Here is a 19,882-nt window from a genome sequence, read left to right as displayed (position 1 = left end):
AGCAGAGAGGAAAAAAGAGCCAATGTACTAGATCAGCATATTTTTAATGAATTTTTCAAAAAGGACAAAATTGCATTATTTGAGGATTTTTCTTCTTCTGCATTAAGGAATAAACTAAACATTTCAGATGATTCATATGTAAATTTACATAAAATCTGCTGATGGAATTTACATTTTACTGCTCAGTTTTAACCTACAACAAAAAATTGTTAAAAGTATCACTTCATATGGATACAGCAGTGTTTCTCGGAGATGAAGCTGTTGAAATGAGAGTATTTAATAGAGTATTAAATGAAAATGCTAAACTTACTATATGGTTTGAATTTGAAAACATTTATAGTTATGTCAAAAGAATACCAATTAAATACATTAAAAATCGACGTGTGGTTTATCAGTATATAACCAAGAAGCGTACATTGAATAAAAATAACTTGAGGTACTTCTTACTTGAGGAAGATAACATTTTATTTTGGAACAAATGAAGATGTGTAATAAAAGCAAAATGACTGGAAGATATAGCAGTGACATTTTCGTCTTTATTCATTATACAATAAGTACGCTGCTTGTCATAGATGACTCTATGACAATCAACTCATCTGCCTTCCATGCACTAACCATCTCCAAAAACTTCTGAGTATGTTAAAGCTTGATAGATCAACGAGCAGTGAAGCTAACTCCAAGTGTGTAAAATGTAAAGTAAAATTACTGGAATATGAAAAACTCGTGAGTTTATTGATTCATGAAGTTCCTGGGAAAAAGAGGGTGCCTTAGATAAGAAAATATTAATTGACTTTGCTGAGAATCTTGAAAGTATTGAAGCAACATCTGTTCAGACCTTTATGATTTCTTCTTTATTATCAATTTATAAAGATATCATTATATTAGTAATAATTCACTTGCTGAAATGTTACACAAAATTACGGTTTATTTAATTTATGTTGGCATATGTCTAGGACAGGGGTCGCCAAAGTGGTCTATATAGACACCTAGGGGTCTATTTAACAACAGTAGGGGTCTATCTGACCCATGGAGGTAGGAAGTAAGAAGGAGTCGCCCTAAACAAGTTTCTCCGTACCCTGCTCTGAAGCACCGGCGATCCCTACGTGGTGACCAAAACATTGGGTCATTTACCATTGAGTTCTATGGGATTTGACGCGTTCGGGTGTAAATATTTTGTAATTACGTCGCAAATATACATATAAATGTATATATTTTCTTTTTCTACAACACTTCAGAGTCCTAAGTATGTGAAAACAACATATTTTTAAACAACATTTCATTCTGAACGGAATTAAATGCTATACTTTTCTCAGAATGGTTTAATTTGAATGAAATATTTTCACAAGTTTTCGTTAATTACATTAGAAAAAAAAATTAAGGTAGTTCGATTTTATTCGGTTAAGGTACAAAAATTAAGATCAAAGTTTATTGTATTATTAATATTAAAATTATGCATTATTTCTTTTCTATTTATAGAGCTTCTTCCTAAAATACTTTCTTAAATATGACATGATTTTTTGGCTTCTTTTAAATCGAAAAATGTAAGTCAATTTATAATTGATGCTCTATTCGGTTCATTTTAAATTAGAGAATTATTAGGAAAATAGTATTTGACTTTCTCTGAACATTTCTGAAAGGGAATAAAATAAGTTTTTTTTTTTTTTTAAGTATTATTTAAAACTTGTAACTGAGTTGTTATAAAATGTAAAAGGAATAATTCTTTTAATTATACTTATCAGATTTTTTTCTTTTTACCCTTCATTTCAACAATACATATTCCAAAACTCTTTATTACGTTCTTAAGTGCGCATCTCATAGCATTTGCTTTACAATACCTTTTAACAGATTGCTTTCCAATACGAACAATTCTTGCTTAAATAGTTTTATAACTTATTTGTCAACAGGATTTCAATTTATGTTTACAATTCAATATTAAGGTTATTATATATTTAGATAACATTTATAATCATTATAAATTAGATACATTTAATCATTAGATTTCTTCACAGTACTATCACAGTTGTTTATAAGTGAATAAATTCTTCATTTCAAATACATTTATAAATAATTTAATGAATATTTAAGTATTTTGTCAAAGGCAGATACATGCTTTTTGCAAGCACATGCATAAATACCCATACATATTTCCTATTTATCATTTCCGGCATGTGCAAATCTTTAATTTCTGTGCATTCACTATATTTTTCGTGTAAAGTACTTTACACTAATTTAGCATACACCCGAAAGTTTTACATAAAAAATATATATGAATATAATTTGAATGAAAATTATAAGTATTATTTTTAATACCCACTCAAAGGTCAGTTTTTCTTCAAAATTCCCCCACGATGGCATCTCTCTCTTTAGGCAGATAGCCCTTGCATGCGTTACTCTATTTAAAAACTTAATCTGACCTATGTGCCTAATTACAAATATTTTAACATACATAATTTTATATTTACATTTAGCCATCAAGTTTCAAACTTTTCAAATCTTCTAGAAAATAAATTTTGGCAGATCTCTTTTACAATTTTCTTAAAATCTATATTTTTGTAGTGCAACAGCTTAGAATTTTATAAAACAAATTCATAATCAAAATCGCTGTTGTTAGTTATCGAAAAATAACCAAGATGTGATTTTTGCGTAAATGTCAGTAAACTATACAAATTGCTATTATCCATCCCACTATGAATGTTTCTTTCATGCGAAAGTGTCCCTTTTTCGATTTCTATGGAACTGTCGTGTGTCGAAATACTATCAGAATTTTGTCAAGCGAGCTTCTGAATGTAAACAAAAAACACCCCGTCTGGTGACCCAAGCTTCAAAGCAGTGCTTCACTTCTAGCGCGGAATGGCCCCTCCTCCCTTTCCTACCTCCATGATCTGACCCAAGGGGTCGAATGGGGGTCTATTGGGACTCGAAGGAAAAACAGTTCTTAATACGCAAATCACACATATCAAACTGCGTACGTAAAAATTTAAAATATTTTTATAATTGACTTAATATTATATTCTTTATAGAAAATAAAATAATAAATCAGAAAACAATCTGTCCCTTTTTTCCTTATGGTTTTTCGTATGTATACCGTGACGTCACAACTTGACCTTGTGACCAGTCTGTAATTTGCACGACTCATAGTATGTAGCCAGAAGAGCGATTGAGGCTTATCTGTGTCTCTTGCTGGCGAACCCATCAACCAATTAGGAGCCTTTGGCGCAGACTTGGCGAGCGACGACACTGCCGTTGGCTTTCTATGCATTAAGCGCGAAGGGAATCTTCAGCAAAGAATCTGTAAGGATTCTTTCCTTACTTGCATATGAGTCAGATGCATATGTGCGCTTGTCCAATTCTACACTGGATGCTACAAACGCAAATATCATATGCATTTTCAGCTATCTTTGTGAACTGTGAACAGTATTAAATGCTTGTAGTGTCATTATTACTACTATTATATCTACCATTGGATAATGAGTTATTGTTTCTATAAAACTATTCGTTTAGTTTTGATATCAATTTTAATTATTGTTACTTGTGAAAAGGTAAGCTTTAATAATGTGGATTAGTATAATATACCAACTTAATTTTAACTTATTTACAGAACCCTAATTTAAAAATGACAGCTTCAGTATCTAAAAAGAAATGTCGGTATTATTCATTGGATTACTTAAAATTTGGATTTATTTGTTCACCGACAAATGAAACTATTCCTATGTGTCTTATATGCGAAAAAACTTTTGGACATGAATACATGAAACCGTCAAAAATGAAAGATCATCTTGAAAGGCTTCATTCAGATAAAAAAAAAAATGAAGAATTAGAATTTTTCAAAAAACTCAAAGAAAAATTCACATGTCGACCAACTCTAAAAAGTTTTATGAAACAGTCTACTGAAACTGAAAATGAAGGAGGATTAATTGCTTCGTACAAGATTTCGCTTAATATAGAAAAGAGGGGAAAACCCCACACGATCGCAGAAGAAATTGTAGTACCTGCAATTAAAGACGTCATTGAGAATGTGATAAGAAAAGACTCTACTAATGTTTTAAAGTCTTTGCCATTAAGTGAAAATTCTGTAAAACGGCGTATTGACGAAATGGCCGAAGAAATAGAAAACACAGTAGTTTCGAAGCTACAAAATTGCAAGTTCTCTATACAACTTGATGAATCTGTTTTTGGCGTTTCTGCTATTCTTATGGCGTATGTTAGATATTTCAGTAAAATTAAAGGAGAAGTCATTGATGAATTTTTATTTGCTAAATATCTTGAAACCGATGGGAAGGGAGTGACAATTTTTGGATGTTTACAAGAATATTTAAATAAATATGACATTCCGCTTGAAAATATAATAGCAGTAGCCACAGATGGCGCACCTTCTATGGTACGGCATTATCGAGGTTTTGCTACATGCCTCAAAGAAAAAGTGCTCGGTATTCGTACTATTCATTGTGTGTTGCATAGACACAACTTAGTAGCAAAATATCTGAATTCAGAGTTACGTGAAGCTTTACAGTTTTGTATTAAATCTATTAATCAAATTAAAGCTCAACCTCTTAAATCAAGATTATTTGCCAAACTTTGTGAGGAAAACAATGAGTTATTTAACCAATTACTTCTGCACACCGAGGTTAGATGGTTGTCTAGAGGTGTATGCTTGCAACGGCTCGTCAATTTATTTGACTCCACGACAGAATTTCTGAACGAAATAAATCCTGTTCTAAGCAATGAACTCCAAAACAATAAGAACAATATTTTTTATTTAGCAGACTTATTTGGAAAATTTAATGACGTTCAAACAAAACTGCAAGGAAAAGATGTAACAATTATCCAAGCTCAATTAATAACAATTATCCAAGCACAATTATCCAAGCTGTTAAGCTTCCAAGTAAAATTCAATTTATTTAGATCTTCATTGCTACGTAAGGATTATAAGTATTTTTCAAATCTGCAACAATTAAAAATAAAAGAAGACTTGGAAATATATACAAATCATCTTCAAAAATTAAGCGACGATTTTAAACTGCGCTTTGTTGATTTGGAAAACATCGACATCCCTGATTGGATTATTGCGCCATTTTCGGCGCAAATTGATAACGTCGACATCAACATACACGATGAGCTTGCTGAACTATTGTCCGATCTTGAAGCAAAAATGCTTATTAAAAATTTGACAATACATAAATTTTGGACTAATATAAATATAAAGAAAAATATGTGAAACTTTACGAAATGGCTCAGCCATTTATGCTGGCGTTTCCAAGTTCGTATATGGTTGAAGCCGGTTTCAGTCACGTTAATTCCATTTTAACTAAAAACAGAAATAAATTAAATTCGGAGCTTCGAGGGGATTTACGGTTAAAATTGACTAATTTCGAACCCAATATAGCGAACCTTGCCAAGAAACACCAGGCACACTCATCTCATTAAGAAGTAAAAAATCTGTAGCTACTTTACTTACTATTTCTGATTTATTAAATATTTAGACTAATATATAGTTTTATTTTAATTACCTGAAAATTACCTTTGCGGGGGTCTATGGAGATTTCGAAAAATTATATAGGGGGCGATGATCAAAAAAGTTTGGTGACCCCTGGTCTAGGATTTCAGAAGATTTTAATTTTTCTGCAACTTTTGATCTGTTCTTTTCGTTCGATAATAACTGAAATGAATAATAAGTACATTCGCATACGTTTTTGAAAGCTCTGAAGTATTTATAATTTTAAAGAATTGGATGTGTTATTGATCATTCATTCAAGTTATTCTTAAGATTAAAAACTGCAGTGACTATTAATAAATAATTATATTGTAATAAGATAATAAAATATTATTTTTATGTCTTTTAATTTGCTAAATAATGTGTATATTTTGTTAGTAAATTATTTTATGCCTCGGAATCTTTTCATTCCTTTCCTTTCCTTTTCCTTCACATCTGTGAAATGAAGCCTGGAAAATTTGGGATCAATGAAATCAATAGTAAATTTTGTAAAAATAGTTTTCGAAATATTTATTAAGGAATTTTTATTTATTTTAGTATTTAGTGGAAATAAGAATAATCAAACTGTAAAAATTTATTTATGTTAATAAATAACAACCTTTTTGAAAACTTCGTTTTTCAGCAAATCCTTAAAAATTATTACTGTGCACTATAAAAATAATATAAAAACAGTAGTTTTTCAGCAAATCCTTAAAAACCAAAAATGAATAAACGATCTTTTATATACGTTTTTCTGTAACTCTCTTGAAATTTAATTATTACGCTTTGTAAAAAACAAAAGAATGTAAATATTTAACGAAACGCCCGTATTCCTTCCGCGACTTTACTTTGTAGCTAACCAGGCCATGTTCTACCGTTTGCAGTGGCCATAGCCAAGGAGAATGGCTCGGTGAATCACTAGACGAGGTCTAGCTGAAGAACATGGGCAGGCTGCGATGAATGAACAGACGAAAGGATTGAGCCAATCGACAGATGGAGCAAGTCATAGTGTTGCCACAGCCACACCGGTTAATAGCACTTTCTACCATGGGAGTATCGTGATCCATCCCATTTCTACTTCCATGCTTTCTACCATTTATCGGAGCCTATGTTGGGGATGTTAGGTATAACGACTGGTGGAAGATGGAGTGAATTATCGGCGTCACACAGGGATAAATAGAAAGGCTAGGTCATTCCTTTGTTCGACTCCTCGCCGACGTGAGCCTCATGGAGGGGGGGAACCAGAAGTAATCTGACGTGTCTCTGTTGCACCTGCTCTGATTTCGCGCCTTTAAAACTGTAGTTTCATTCATTTGCGAGACGATTTTCTGGAGATCGCATATCCCAAATTAATGTTAATCATACATATTTGTTTTCTAATAATGCAAATATTTAAAATAATTTGTGTGTGCATATATATATATATAGTTTTAGTCAGTTTTCCTTTTAAACTCTATATTTAAAGTATCCTTTATGTAATATGGCTTCTTGTGCTGTAGCAACGTGCCGTAACACTTATAGAAATACGAAAGCAAGAGATATTGTATTTCATGCTTTCCCAAAGGATAATTTGCTTTTGACGAAAGAATGGATACATAAATGTCGAAGACAAGATTCTATTAATGTGAAAAACGCAAGAATTTGCAGCGAACATTTTCTGTGCAGTGATTATGAAGATAACATGAGAAATCGCTTGCTTGGATTGCCGCAAAAGAAACTGTTGAAATGCAATGCTGTCCCGAAAGTAAATTTATCGTGTGCAGTAAACGAAATAACACAAAGAAATCGGAGACATTTGAAAAGAAAACTAATGCAGAGTGCTTTTGAAAGACTACACGAATTAAGCCCAAAGAAAATTTATTTTGAGGCCGAGAACGAAATTGAAGCTGGAAGGAGTTTGGTGTATTTATTACACCAAACTCATGTAGGCCCTGACAAGTTTTTGTATGGCCCTGACGAGTGTACTTTTATAGCATGTGACTTGGATTGCCTGAAAGCTAGAGGCCGAGTCTTATAAATATCGGAATAATTATTTTCAAGTGCATAGACAAATGCAACTTTTAATGCAATCAATTCAGCCTGAAAAACTGGGTGGTGCTGCCTCAGCTCTCTTTCCCAGGTCTTTAAAATCTGGTTTCCATGTAGAACACAATATCCGCTACCGGTGTTAAATTCTCCTTTGGACTCATCGGTGTAGATTGCAGTGGCTTTGAACCACGCGGGCGTCTTAGAGTTAATCGAAATATTGAATTCAGCCAAGTGACAAGGTGGATCGGGAATGCTTTGCTCATAGTTAGTATATTGATTTGTCCTATCCTACAAACTTGTCTTTTTGAGTCGGAGCACATGCACTATTGTACTCTGGCGCTGAGATAAGAGATTCAGAGGGGGCATTCCTGAAATCACGTTTAATGTATTAGTAGGCGAGGTTTTGTACCCTCGGAAAGTACTTAGGAGGAATGGTCTTTGTGCTGACAGTCGGAAATTATCTATTTTAGTAGTAACAGATGTGCCCCGCATGGAAGCCCCATACAGTGCAATACGCTCAGCAACTACTGAGTACCACGTCTTAAGCATCCTTGAAGAAACTCCCCATGTTGGTGCTGCTGTCCTGGGCATGGAATGAAATATCCTGCGGTATCACCTTCTTTAAATGTGACACCCAAGTGAGTGGGTCATCAATTATAACCCCAAGGTATCTGAAGTTTCTAACTATTTTAATATTCTTGCCATGAAGTTTGATGCACGGGGTTCTTCGAAGGCGCTTACCTGGGCTAATAAGCATACTTTGGGGTTTTTTAATTCTCAATAATCAACTTATGGTCATTGGCCTATTTCGCCATCTTGTCCATTGCTTCTTGCGTCCTAGTCTCATATGTGTTGCGGCTGTGCCTTTTGGTAACCAGCAAAAAGTTATCGGCATAAGCCACTATTTCCGTGGGAGTATCTTTGTTAAAGGAATTCAGTGCTCTGTCATTCAGATCAGCAACCGGAACTGAGAAATCGTACATAGTTCTTTTCACCTGCGCCGTTACCAACTTCATTTAGAGCTAGTCTCCAGAATGTCAACAGAAAACTTTTTGATGGCTTTTAGACGATTTGTATCAAGATGAGGACATTGTGACACAATTTACTCGTATAATGCCAAAACCTTTCAAAAGGTAAACCGACAATCCGAGAATTTTTCAAAAATACTGAAGGATTCCAAATTTCAAGATTTTATTGCCTGTAAGAAGATAAGCTGCAAATTTATTGCAGAACGTGCTGCATGGTGAGCAGGTTTCTACGAACGTTTAGTGAAGTCTGTGAAGGACTGTTTAAGAAAAATACTTGGAAAAGCCCTATTAAATTTTGAAGAGTTGATTACTATTTTGGCAGAAGTTGAATATGGCATAAATCAAAGACCTTTAACTTACACTTACAATGACTTGAAAGAACCAGAGCCTCTGACACCAGCACACTTTTTCAACTTTGGTCGAAAAAAATCATAATTATCCACTTCATTTTATCGAGATGATTGACAAGAATTCAAATAGAAGTTATTTAATGAAAAGACAACTGTACCAAACTACACTTTAGAACGTCTCTGGAAAAGGTGGAAGGAACAATATCTATTTGACTTGCGAACGGCTCACCATTCGGATACTCCTAACCCAATTAAAGAATTAAAAGTTGGAGATGTCGTTTTTTTGCAAGGGTCTACAAAGTCCAAACTGTTATGGGAATTTGGTGTGGTAGTGGACGAGATCAACATGTTCGTTCTTGTTTAATTAAGACGTCCAAAGGACAAATTAAGAGACCCATGCTACTCTTATATCCTTTAGAAGTTGTAAACCAACCTGAGAACTATTGATTGAACTATTGACTTTTTCCCCAACGTTTGATGAGAACTTTTTGAACTTATTGATTATTCAGTAATTTCTCATGTTTAATTGATTAATTTGATTTATTTTATATTTTAGTGGATATTTAAGATTTTTTAAAAATTTGTTACAGTCAAGTAATTGTACGTATTTTCTTTTTTTATTTGGATTTAATTGTTATTTTGCTTAATTGTGTGAACTCTATGAGTTCAGGTGGAGATTGTAGAGAAATATGATGTCATACAGTGATAGCAGCGCCCTCGCCTGAAGTAGAAGTTAGATGTTAGGTGCTAGACGGGAATGGGGCATTAAGTCATATCCTTTGATTTGTAGAGCCTGGCTACCTGTTCAGGTTTATGTAACTAGGCAAAGCCTCAAGGACTATCTAAGGGAAGGGATGTCTTCGTTGAGGACTTCGTGTACACGTTAGACATGGGGAAAATCAAGAAAGCATCCATGCAGCCAACTTCTTCGCGGGATTCGAAACTCGCACCGAACTACCACTGGTCAGTGACTTTACCGCTGGCCCACCAGTGGGCTTCTCTTCAGTTAAGGATTTGCCTTAAGGAACATTTTAAGTAGTTATGCATGCTTGATTTCTCTACCCAGGGATTACTTGAGATGCCGGAAATAGTGTGATCAAATTCACGCTGATGCCGACCTATATTAAAGTATCAAAGTATAGCCAGAGTTCTGTACATAACAAAAGCACGGGTTTTACTTGTATAATAACCGTAGTTGCAGACTCATTTACATCTCTGCTCTAGTGCATTGTAAACAAAACGTTCTAATTGTAAGTAAGAACTTGGTTCTTTATTTATCATGCTGTGTAATCTGTTTCTGTTTTTAACATTGCATGCTATCGACAAAAATGGGCTTCGAGATCGACTTGTTGGCCACCCCTACTCTATAGTTTTCTGTCTTTTGGTTACCTAGCAAGTCAGTCATTATTTTTTATGGTTTTCCTACAAATGTATTCACCTTTTTTTATCTCAAAGCTTACTTCTCTCGAAATTAGATCCTAAAGGTTGTGAGTTTTCACCTTTCCCTAATTTCTTTATTCGTTTAAAAGCAAGTAAATAACTACTCAGCTTACAATAAAAATTAAAAATTTGTTTAACACTAATATTTTACATGTTACTAAACTAAAAATTACAGAACCTTACTCATTCCATTTGGAGGAAATAAAAGGAAATTGAAGATTACCTAGTTTTCACACAAGTAATAAAGCCAGTTTTATGAAATACTTGCACGATCTGATAAAATGTCACTGACAACTTACCACTAGTTGGTGAGACGCAAACCGAAAAATATGGTCACTAAGGGACAAAGAACAGCGTAGTCACTCTCTAACTCATTGGTTATACTAATTCCACCGTTTTCGCTAAGCTCGCAAATGCAAATCTTAAATACTCTACATTCAAATTCGTAGTTTAGTAATTTGGTGATGAAGCAATAGAAAAAAAAAAAAAAAAATGCGGTAGGAAGATAGAAGTCTATAAATATAGATTCAGTTTAGAATTATTGATTTATGCTCTGTTTGAGGTTTAACAAAGAGTTGTTTATTATTCTAGCTTCGTTCATTTTGAGGAATGAAGTTTTATTCTTAGAAAATGAAAATCCTCTCCTCTCCTTTCCGTTGTCTTTAAACGCCTTGTTTGGCGTGATAAGATTATAAACACTATTCCTGGGAATACATTGCTAACTCAGAATCTTCATTTTTATGGCTTGGATTAGTGCCTGCCTTTTAATCTAGAATGTTTAGACATTTTTCTGCTCGTCCTTGATACAAAAAGCAATAGTATTTTTGGCCTCCAAGTTATATTTTTATAGGGTAGAGTCTTCACTTTAGATCTTCACAGATATGGCATTAAGAGTTTTTGGTAGTTTCAATACTGATTAAAAATGCTTCTCTCCTTTTTTTTTTTTTTTTTTTTTTTTTTGTGTGTGTGTGTGTGTATTATTTTTTTATGCGCGTAACATAAGCAAGTGACACTGAGAGGCACGCTTCTGGGTTGTAAAGGAGAACTATTTTAGGGATTGACTTTATCAGGTATTTCTCCCGCCTTCTTGGCGTGCCTTCGCGGTGTGGTGGTCTGCACGCTGGGCGTGTATTCCAGAGATCCGCGGTTTGATTCCCGGCGCAGGCGTTTGCTCATTTTTCAATCTCTCTTGCTTCAAAAAAATTCCTAATGAATTTACAGTGGCGCCCGAACTAAAAAGGGTGTTCGATGATGATTCTCCTCACCCAGGATTCGATGATTGGATCCCCTAAAAACCCCAGTCGCCCTTTAAAAGGGGGTATATAGAGTATTTCTCAGGCCTTCGCAGTGTGGTGGTCTGCACGCTGGACGCGTATTTCAGAGGTCAACGGTTCGATTCCCTGCGAAGGCGTTTGCTCATTTTTCAACCTCTCTAGCTTCCAAAAAATATTCCTAATGACTCTACAACTTTTAAAAATCTACGAACCATCCTTGTTTGTAGTATTGCATTGCTGCTCTAAAAGGTAAAGTAATGAGTTCTACAGCTCTGCGATAAATTATATTTTTTAAGGTCAAATTAACATTCTCTTGTTTTCTGTGACGTAAGACGCATACCATTTGAACGTTTTACTAAGTGATTCAAAGCCTTTAATCCTGATGTCAATATCGTAGTCCGTTTTTGATAAACTAAGTTTGCAAATCACATCATTTAAGCCAGACTCGTTAGAGGGACAATGTATGTCGCAGATGCTATTGTTTTATATTAGAGCCAAATTGATATTTGACATACAGCAGTAACATCAATGGAAAAAAGTAAAGCTCAATGAAGGAATTCCAACATCGGAATTGAATGAACAGTACAAATTGTATAAGAATTGCTAAAATGTTTTTCTAAAGCAAAGGAATCCCGCACGACCGTAATAGGTATTAATAACTGCTTCTTCCAATCCATCATGAAAACAAGAGTAACCTGGATGTGCGTTTTGGCTATATCAATGCACATACACTCGATATGATGGCAGAGTTCATCTGTAGTACGAGATAGTAGTGTCTAGCGAGCTATTCGTAGCTCGATCATGGACCAGATGTGTTGATGAAAAGTCTGGTGAAGAATAAAAATGATATACAGTGGCTATTAAGGTCTTGTTCAAAATAGCGTTCTATGTGCGAATAATACTATTACAGGAAAATAATCCCAGGCATGCCTTTAAAGACTGGATGATACCAAAGGCTCTAACAATTCAATGATGCACAGCTGATAGCTCAAAATTACAGCATATATAAGTCACGAGCGGTACTGGATTCCACTGCCATCCCATATCATAGTTATAGAACACTGAAACCCCATGATATCACATTTTGTTAAGGCTGGGTAGAAACTGTATGGCACTACATCATGCATGCTACACTGAATTTTTCACACCAGGGTATTGGCAGACAGGGATTCGATCATCATAGAGATAATGATAGATGCGATATCCTTCTTAAAATGGGAATCTCACTTATCCATTGCCCACCAGCGGCCGAACGGTAAAGTCGCTGAACACTGGTAGTTCGGTCCGAGGTTCGAATCCCGCGAATGGGCTGGCTGCATAGGCGTTTTCGTGGTTTTCCCCATGTGTAACGTGTATACGAGCCAGCTTCCCTTAGAAAGTCCTCCACGAAGGCATCCCTCCCCTTAGGCAGATAGCCCTAGTGTGCTTTGCCGTAATTAAATAAACCAAAAACCTCACTCATCCATGTGCCACTGCAATCTCAGATCCTTTTCTTACGAATTAGTATTGACTGGCGCATTGGCTTGTGTATATCCTGCTGCGGCAGAGGGTATTTCATTGAATTTGCAGATAGTGTTGTTGTGTAGCTGTCTTTAAACATTGAGATTGTGGCGTAACATACTCCCCTCTTCAAAGTTCCGTAGTTATAGTTTTGTATTTCAGGTCTTTGCCTTAGTTATCATTTTATATTATTATTCATGAAATTGAAATGGAAGGCTTAGAACAAAATAGGCATCTAAAATCAGAAAGCAAAAATACAGCGCTTTAAAATTTTAATAACTGAAATTCAGACAAATGGAAGATTTCTTTTTAGACTTCATTACTTTTTAAGTTATGCATACTTTCTTGTGTGTCAAGAATGAAAGAACGTTCTGAATTGACTATTTATTGTTAAAAAGTAAACACAATGAAGTGATTATTTCAATAAATTAGTCAGCTTATTTAATTGCTTATTTGTAAATTATAGGTGTAGCTAAAGTTACAGATAATGACTAAAAATAAATACATTATTAACAAATTTAAAAAATAAAAAAGCCAATATCGAATATGATCATACTACTCGTATTATATGGAGTCCTGACCAAAGCGTTCGCAGTCACAGTTTCATCTACAGTACCTTTCAGATTTGCAAGTTGGAAAGAAAAAGTAACGGTACTCTTGAAAATATTCAGCCAATATTAAAACTCCTTGATATTGTATATAATACTCACTTTATTATGAACGTCTCATCTGGTATAATTAGTGTATGGCATTTAATAGACTTGCTGAACATGATATAGAAATTGCGTGGGATTTAATAAGTTTGCCGAACATGATATAGCATAGTAGAACACAAACATGTAAATACTTCTTTTGAAAACATTGTAAAATATGCTTTGTTAAACAGTGTTTATGAAGTAATATAGCTTTATGTTTCTGATAGAATTTTAAATTACTATTTTGTAACCTAGAATCAACTCACACTACGCCATTGTTCAAAAAGGATGCAAATTAAGAATTTATGAATTTGTAGATAACGATTTCTCTGCTAGAATACATTATAAGGTATTGCTCTCACCTTCTTAGCGAGACTTCGTGGCGCAGTGGTCTGCATGCACAGCGCGTGATTGAAAGGTCCGCGGTTCGATTTCCGGCGAAGGCGTTGCATATTTTTCATCTTTCCTACTTCCAAAATACCTAATGTCTCTACAGTGGCGCCCGAACTAAAAGGGTGTTGGATGATGATTCTCCTCACCCAGGATTTGGTGACTGAGTCCGCTAAAAACCCCAGTAGCCCTTTAAAAGCGGGGGGTACATAAAGTATTTCTCCCGCCTTTTTAGAGAACCTTCGTGGTGTAGTGGTCTGCATGCTCAGCGCATAATTGAGAGGTCCGCGGTTCGATACCCGGCGAAGGCATTGCATATTTTTCATCTTTCCTGCTTCCAAAATACCTGATGTCTCTACAACATTTAAATTCAAATGCAAAAATTATAAATTGAATTTATTTAACACAACACGTTGCTCTTTATGCCAGTTCTATTGCAGTTAGGAATCCCAAATTTCTTTCAGAAAAAGATAATTTAAGGTTATTAATTATCCTGAGATATCACGCGAACGTTCTTTCAAGTCGCCTGCATTTTTTTATTTGATATCACAACATATATTTTACTTTATATGTCGATAATTTTGTATTTAATGAAGCTGTATGATTGCTACTATGGGGGTTCTGCCTTTTCTTTAGTTTTGCGTGAGGGAGCCATTGCAATCCTTGGTACTGCGATTTTTTCTTGAAAATTATGAAAGTTCTGCCTGAGTGATGATACTGTTCTTAAAGATTAGAACAAAAATTTTAGAAATAATGAAATATATCGTTTTCCTGTTAGTTCAGATTGACTATATTATTAACTCTGATAGATTATTTTCGGTTATTTTTACTTTTCCTTTAAAGTCATGTTTGGTTATTTTGAGTACAACTTCTCTCTGTTTCGAGCATTGATTTTAGTGGCATTATTAACAGATATTACTAAATAATAGTCATTAAAAACGATATAAAAACAAAAGGATATTAGCAGCTATTTTAATTAACAGGTTTTTTAAAATTGAGACTAGCGGCAAATGCTGTTTAAAATTTATTAATCGCATTATTTTCCGATTTCCAATTATTTTTCTATCTTTTGGAATTTTGTTACTTCATCATTTCTTATCATCGATGAAAGTAGGTAAGGTTAGAATTTGATGATTTTTAGATATTTAATTATTACAAATTTGCATAAAATAGGCCTTTACTTATCTTATTAGTTCTGCGTATTTTTATTATGATTTAGATAAATTATCCTACACTATAATTATATTTTGTAAACTTTTTGTTTTACAGATGCCTTGAAGTTTGACAACAGTTATAGCTGGATGTCATCAAAAAAAGTGTTTTACAAGATCAAAATTAGTTCGGCTACTGAAAATGATATTTGTGGCTAATTTGAATGCTGTATTAGATAAAATATCTTTATTATACTGTATTTTCTTGTGCTGTATTATTGTAAATTATTTTCTAATTGTGGGAATTATTTAGTTTTTACAGTATTTATTACATAGAGGGAGAATTTTCTTCAAAAGGACGAAATAAAAGAAAACAACAAAAAAAAAAAAAAAAAAAAATTCTTAAAAAGGACATAAATTCATCTGAAGAACAAAATGCAGTTGCTTCTATGCTTTTGAAGACAACTGTGTGATTTCACATTCTTATTTCGTGTTGTATATCATTTATTCATTATTGTTGCATGTTGCATGCTGCTGTCACCTTTTGTGCCGTTTCGTACAGTAGTAATGGATAACTTATTATTGGTATAAACTACAATTCCGTTGCATCAAATTTATAATACTTAAATTTAATAGCATTGATTAATGTTTGGACACATGGTTTCGCCTTTTACATGATTTTAAAAAACAGATTGGGAAAGTTTGTCTTAATCATTCTAATCTAAATACTTTTCACTCACTAAATAAAATTTAAAACTTCTTTCGACTGGAAAAGTACATTTTAATACATCTTGCGTGGTTAAATTGAGATCTAACATTATAGTTCGGTTGAAAAACAATCTATTGACATATTTAAGATGAATATTCGAAACTAAAACTTCACCTCTCCCAAACTGATTTGTTTGGGAATATTTTTCATGTGATTGTGGTTTCTAATTTAGATGCTTCGTGAATTTGCCAACCGCAATTTGGTAATGTTTTCTTCTTCATGTCTATGGTCACTTTTATTGTGTTTATTGACAGTGTAGAGGATTTTCATCCTGTTATTTAACAAAAGCAAATAAAATAAAAAATTTTCATTGCATAAAATTACTTTTGTTATGACTCATTTTGACTTAATGGACTAAGTTTTTTTAATATAAATACAGTATATTAATTAATATACAGCATTTAATATAAATACGGTATATATTTTTAATATAAATACAGTATGTTAAAAAATAACACATGTTTTTCCGATATAAATTGATAGCAAAGCCGTTAATAGGTACAGACACTATATTCACGAGAGGTGGGTTTTCTGTGTTCTCCTTTTGTCATCTCAGTTGTTAACCCATTGATTCGAAAGAATGACCATCTTCTTTGAGGATGGAAATGACTGAAAGAAAGGGAATTGGTACTTCCATTTCCCAAAAATAAGTGTTTGATCTGTTCGTTAGAATATAATCGGAGCCTCTAAAGCTTGCTTTGAATCATTCGAGGGGAGAACGCGGTACGTGAAGGTTCATCGTAAAAGAGATTGTGCTTGCCACCGAATCCGATCTGACCACGTGATTACGAGTTAAGCCACGTGCTAAGCTGAATGCTATATTTTGCTTATCCGCTGCCATCGCCTGATTACTGTTTTACTGCCATTAATTGCTATAATATTTATAACATTATTTACGATTATTTTCTAAATATTTAATTATTTTTTCTTGGCTTGGATTTTCATCCTACATAGTTACCCCAAAGCTCTCGCTGTCAGTGTGAGAATCAGGGCCCTTGTAGGATTCCCCCTGCCCATCCATCTGCCGAGACACCGTCGAGTGGGCCCGGTTCCCGGGCGCAGGTTTGCATGCGTTTATTTGGGCGCTGTATTTCGACAGTTTCTTGACTTAGCGATCATGGATAGGATAGATGCGTTTTTAGGACAACTCATTACTGAGTACGAACAGAAGGAAAAATTAGGTGAATTTTATATGCTAGAAAGCTTAAGGAACTTAAGTTTTTCCAACTCATGCTTAGTAAATACGATGCTGATTTTAAGGATTTAGAGACTGAGGAAAATGATAACCTAAAAGAGCAAACACATGATTAGAAGCGACAGCGGAAGATCTAGAAGCCCTATTAACATACATGTTAATTGTTCTGGGGATGAAATAACTTTAGACAAAGGCACAAGTTCAGACGACGAGTTCTACGCCCATCGCCGAGGGGACAAAACAGTTAAGACCAGGAGTAATAATAAGACTGCCCAAAAAGCAAAAAATCGATAATATGACTAAGATGACTAACATACCTGAGCTGCCCTCAGCAAGTAATGTTCAAGTAAAAATTAATACAAATATCACGACAAACATGAAAGAGTCTCGTGCAACTAGTACTATGCATGAAGAAAATAATTCTAATAACAAGGCTAACACTAGCAATGATAACAATTTAATGGATACTAACAATAACGAACAACCTGCAACTCAAACAGTTAGTGATAATCAACAATCCGCTGAAGGTGACTTCTCTAAAAAGAATAAAATCCCACCCATCACAATTAAAGTAAACGGTAAGGGATGGAGTAAAACCAGACGCATTTTCAGGGAAAATAATATCGAATTTACACCCCATACAGTAAATGACTCTATAAAAACTTACACCAAAAATGCTGAAGAATGCAGGTTAACGATCAAACTGCTGAGAGAAGCTAACATTGAGTATCATTGCTATATTTTACCTCAAGATAAGGATCAAGATAAGATATTTTACCTCAAGATAAGGATCAAGATAAGATATTTTACCTCAAGATAAGGATTTAAAAGTTGTTGTAAGGGGACTTTTGAGAGATGATGACCCAAAAGAAATATAGGATGAATTAGAAGCAAAAAAACACACCATCTCAACAGTAAAACAAATGACACTGCGTAGGAATGGGGAAATTACCATGCTACCACTTTTCCCATTTCTTAATTAAAAAACGACAAATCAGCAGAAATCTTTAATGAGGAATATTTATTAAACTTAACAATCAAAGTCGAACAGTACAGAGGAAGAGCGGGACCGATGCAATGCCAGGGGTTCCACCATACTCAAAGTGGGTGTAACCACCCTCTAATATGTGTCAGTTTCGCCGACAATCACTTTTCATTTCCATGCCCAAATAAGAGCAAGAACATGCCCCCAAGGTGTGCGAACTGTAATTTAAATCCCACCTCCAGTTTTAGGGGGTGTGAGAAATTTCCCAAGAAAGCTAACACTAATTTTGAAAAACCAAAGACATATGGCAGTCGTGTAATTGAAAATAAATCTTTCGCACAAGCTTTACCTTCTGGGATTTATACTAAAACAATCAACGAAGCTAAGAAAGTCTTTGCTGATTTAGTCGAACTGGTATCTGTAATCAAAAGTTGCGGCCTTTTTTCTTTCCGAACAAATGAGACAAGTTAAAAACTTAAGTAAAGACAACCAAAACTCTGAACCTAATAATAATGGGCAAGCACAGCTCTAACAAAGCTCCTACTGTATTGCATATTGCAACGTTCGCAGCGTTCTTAAGTTAGTCACGGAATTGCCCAACTTTTTCACAAATCACGATGTCGATATTACACTCATTACTGAGACGCACGCTACACCTTGTAGGAATATTAATATTGTTAATTACCACTACGGCATGACACTATAATAGGTGCGACAAAAGGAGTCGGGGGTTCGCTATTTATGTGCGTAATTCCCTACAGTCCTGTTTAATTAAAGAAGATATAAATAATGACCATGAGGCTGTCACAGTTGCTGTACACCTTTTTGTATGGTAACATCTACTTTACTTCGGCCTACAATCGGCCCACAATGCAACTTACTGAAAATATCATCTCAAGCTCCTGCCCTAATAAGCAGCCGTTTATCACCACTGGTGATTTAAATGCTAAGAACTCTGAATGAGGCTGCCGTTGTACAAAAAGAATGGAAAGATAAGATATTTTAAAAGACTGCGTATAACTTTCTTCTAAAAACTCCTGTTGCTATTAACGCGCCAGCTGAGTATACTTATATACCTAGTAACTTCAGCAGGGCTGACATTCTTGATATCATGCTCCCAAATACCGACATTCCCATGACTTAATAAGTCACGCACGAGTTTACCTCATACCACATCCCAGTGCTTGTCACCTTGGGGATCTCAAGAGTGGATAGCAAGAAACATATTACGAAAATTTACTTTGCAATAACCCTCCTGCCCTAGGTAGTTTAAAGAGCAGAAATGACATAGACAATTTACATAATAAATTTATAGATAGCATCAACACTGCCATCAATAATGCCTCACGTGTCATTAACAAAGAAAATTAAGCAAGGAGACTTCCTAGGAACATCAGGGAATTAATTACGGAACGCAACCGCCTTAGTAAAAGATGGCATCTTACCTGGAGTCCCCAGGTTAAATATGAACTTAACCGGCTCAATAAGAAAGTTAAGAAACTAATTGACTTGCACAGGAATGAAATCTGGGAGAAAAAGATTTTAAGTCTCAATCCTATAGTTCTAATTTAAGAAATGAAGCAAAAAAGGATTTTTAGACCATGGTG

General features: G+C 34.4%; 1 protein-coding gene across 9 annotated transcripts in view; it reads left to right on the top strand.

Annotated features, from left to right (window-relative positions):
• The window catches only part of LOC118188601 (SEC14-like protein 2), a 171,850-nt gene extending 156,264 nt beyond the window's left edge, over positions 1–15,586 (top strand). For all 9 annotated transcript variants that reach the window (XM_035359083.2, XM_035359088.2, XM_035359086.2 and 6 more), the window contains one exon: positions 15,445–15,586. In XM_035359083.2, the coding sequence (XP_035214974.1) occupies positions 15,445–15,545 (101 nt within the window). In that variant the 3' untranslated portion in view covers positions 15,546–15,586. The remainder of the gene's footprint in view (positions 1–15,444) is intronic.
• Positions 15,587–19,882: the final 4,296 nt, after the last annotated feature.

This window comes from Stegodyphus dumicola, chromosome X1 (assembly GCF_044657685.1).
Source record: "Stegodyphus dumicola isolate Sdum_Otavi_A_Nest chromosome X1, ASM4465768v1".
In the NCBI taxonomy this organism is placed as follows: Eukaryota; Metazoa; Arthropoda; class Arachnida; order Araneae; family Eresidae; genus Stegodyphus; species Stegodyphus dumicola.
This window is presented reverse-complemented; position numbering and strand designations above follow the sequence as displayed.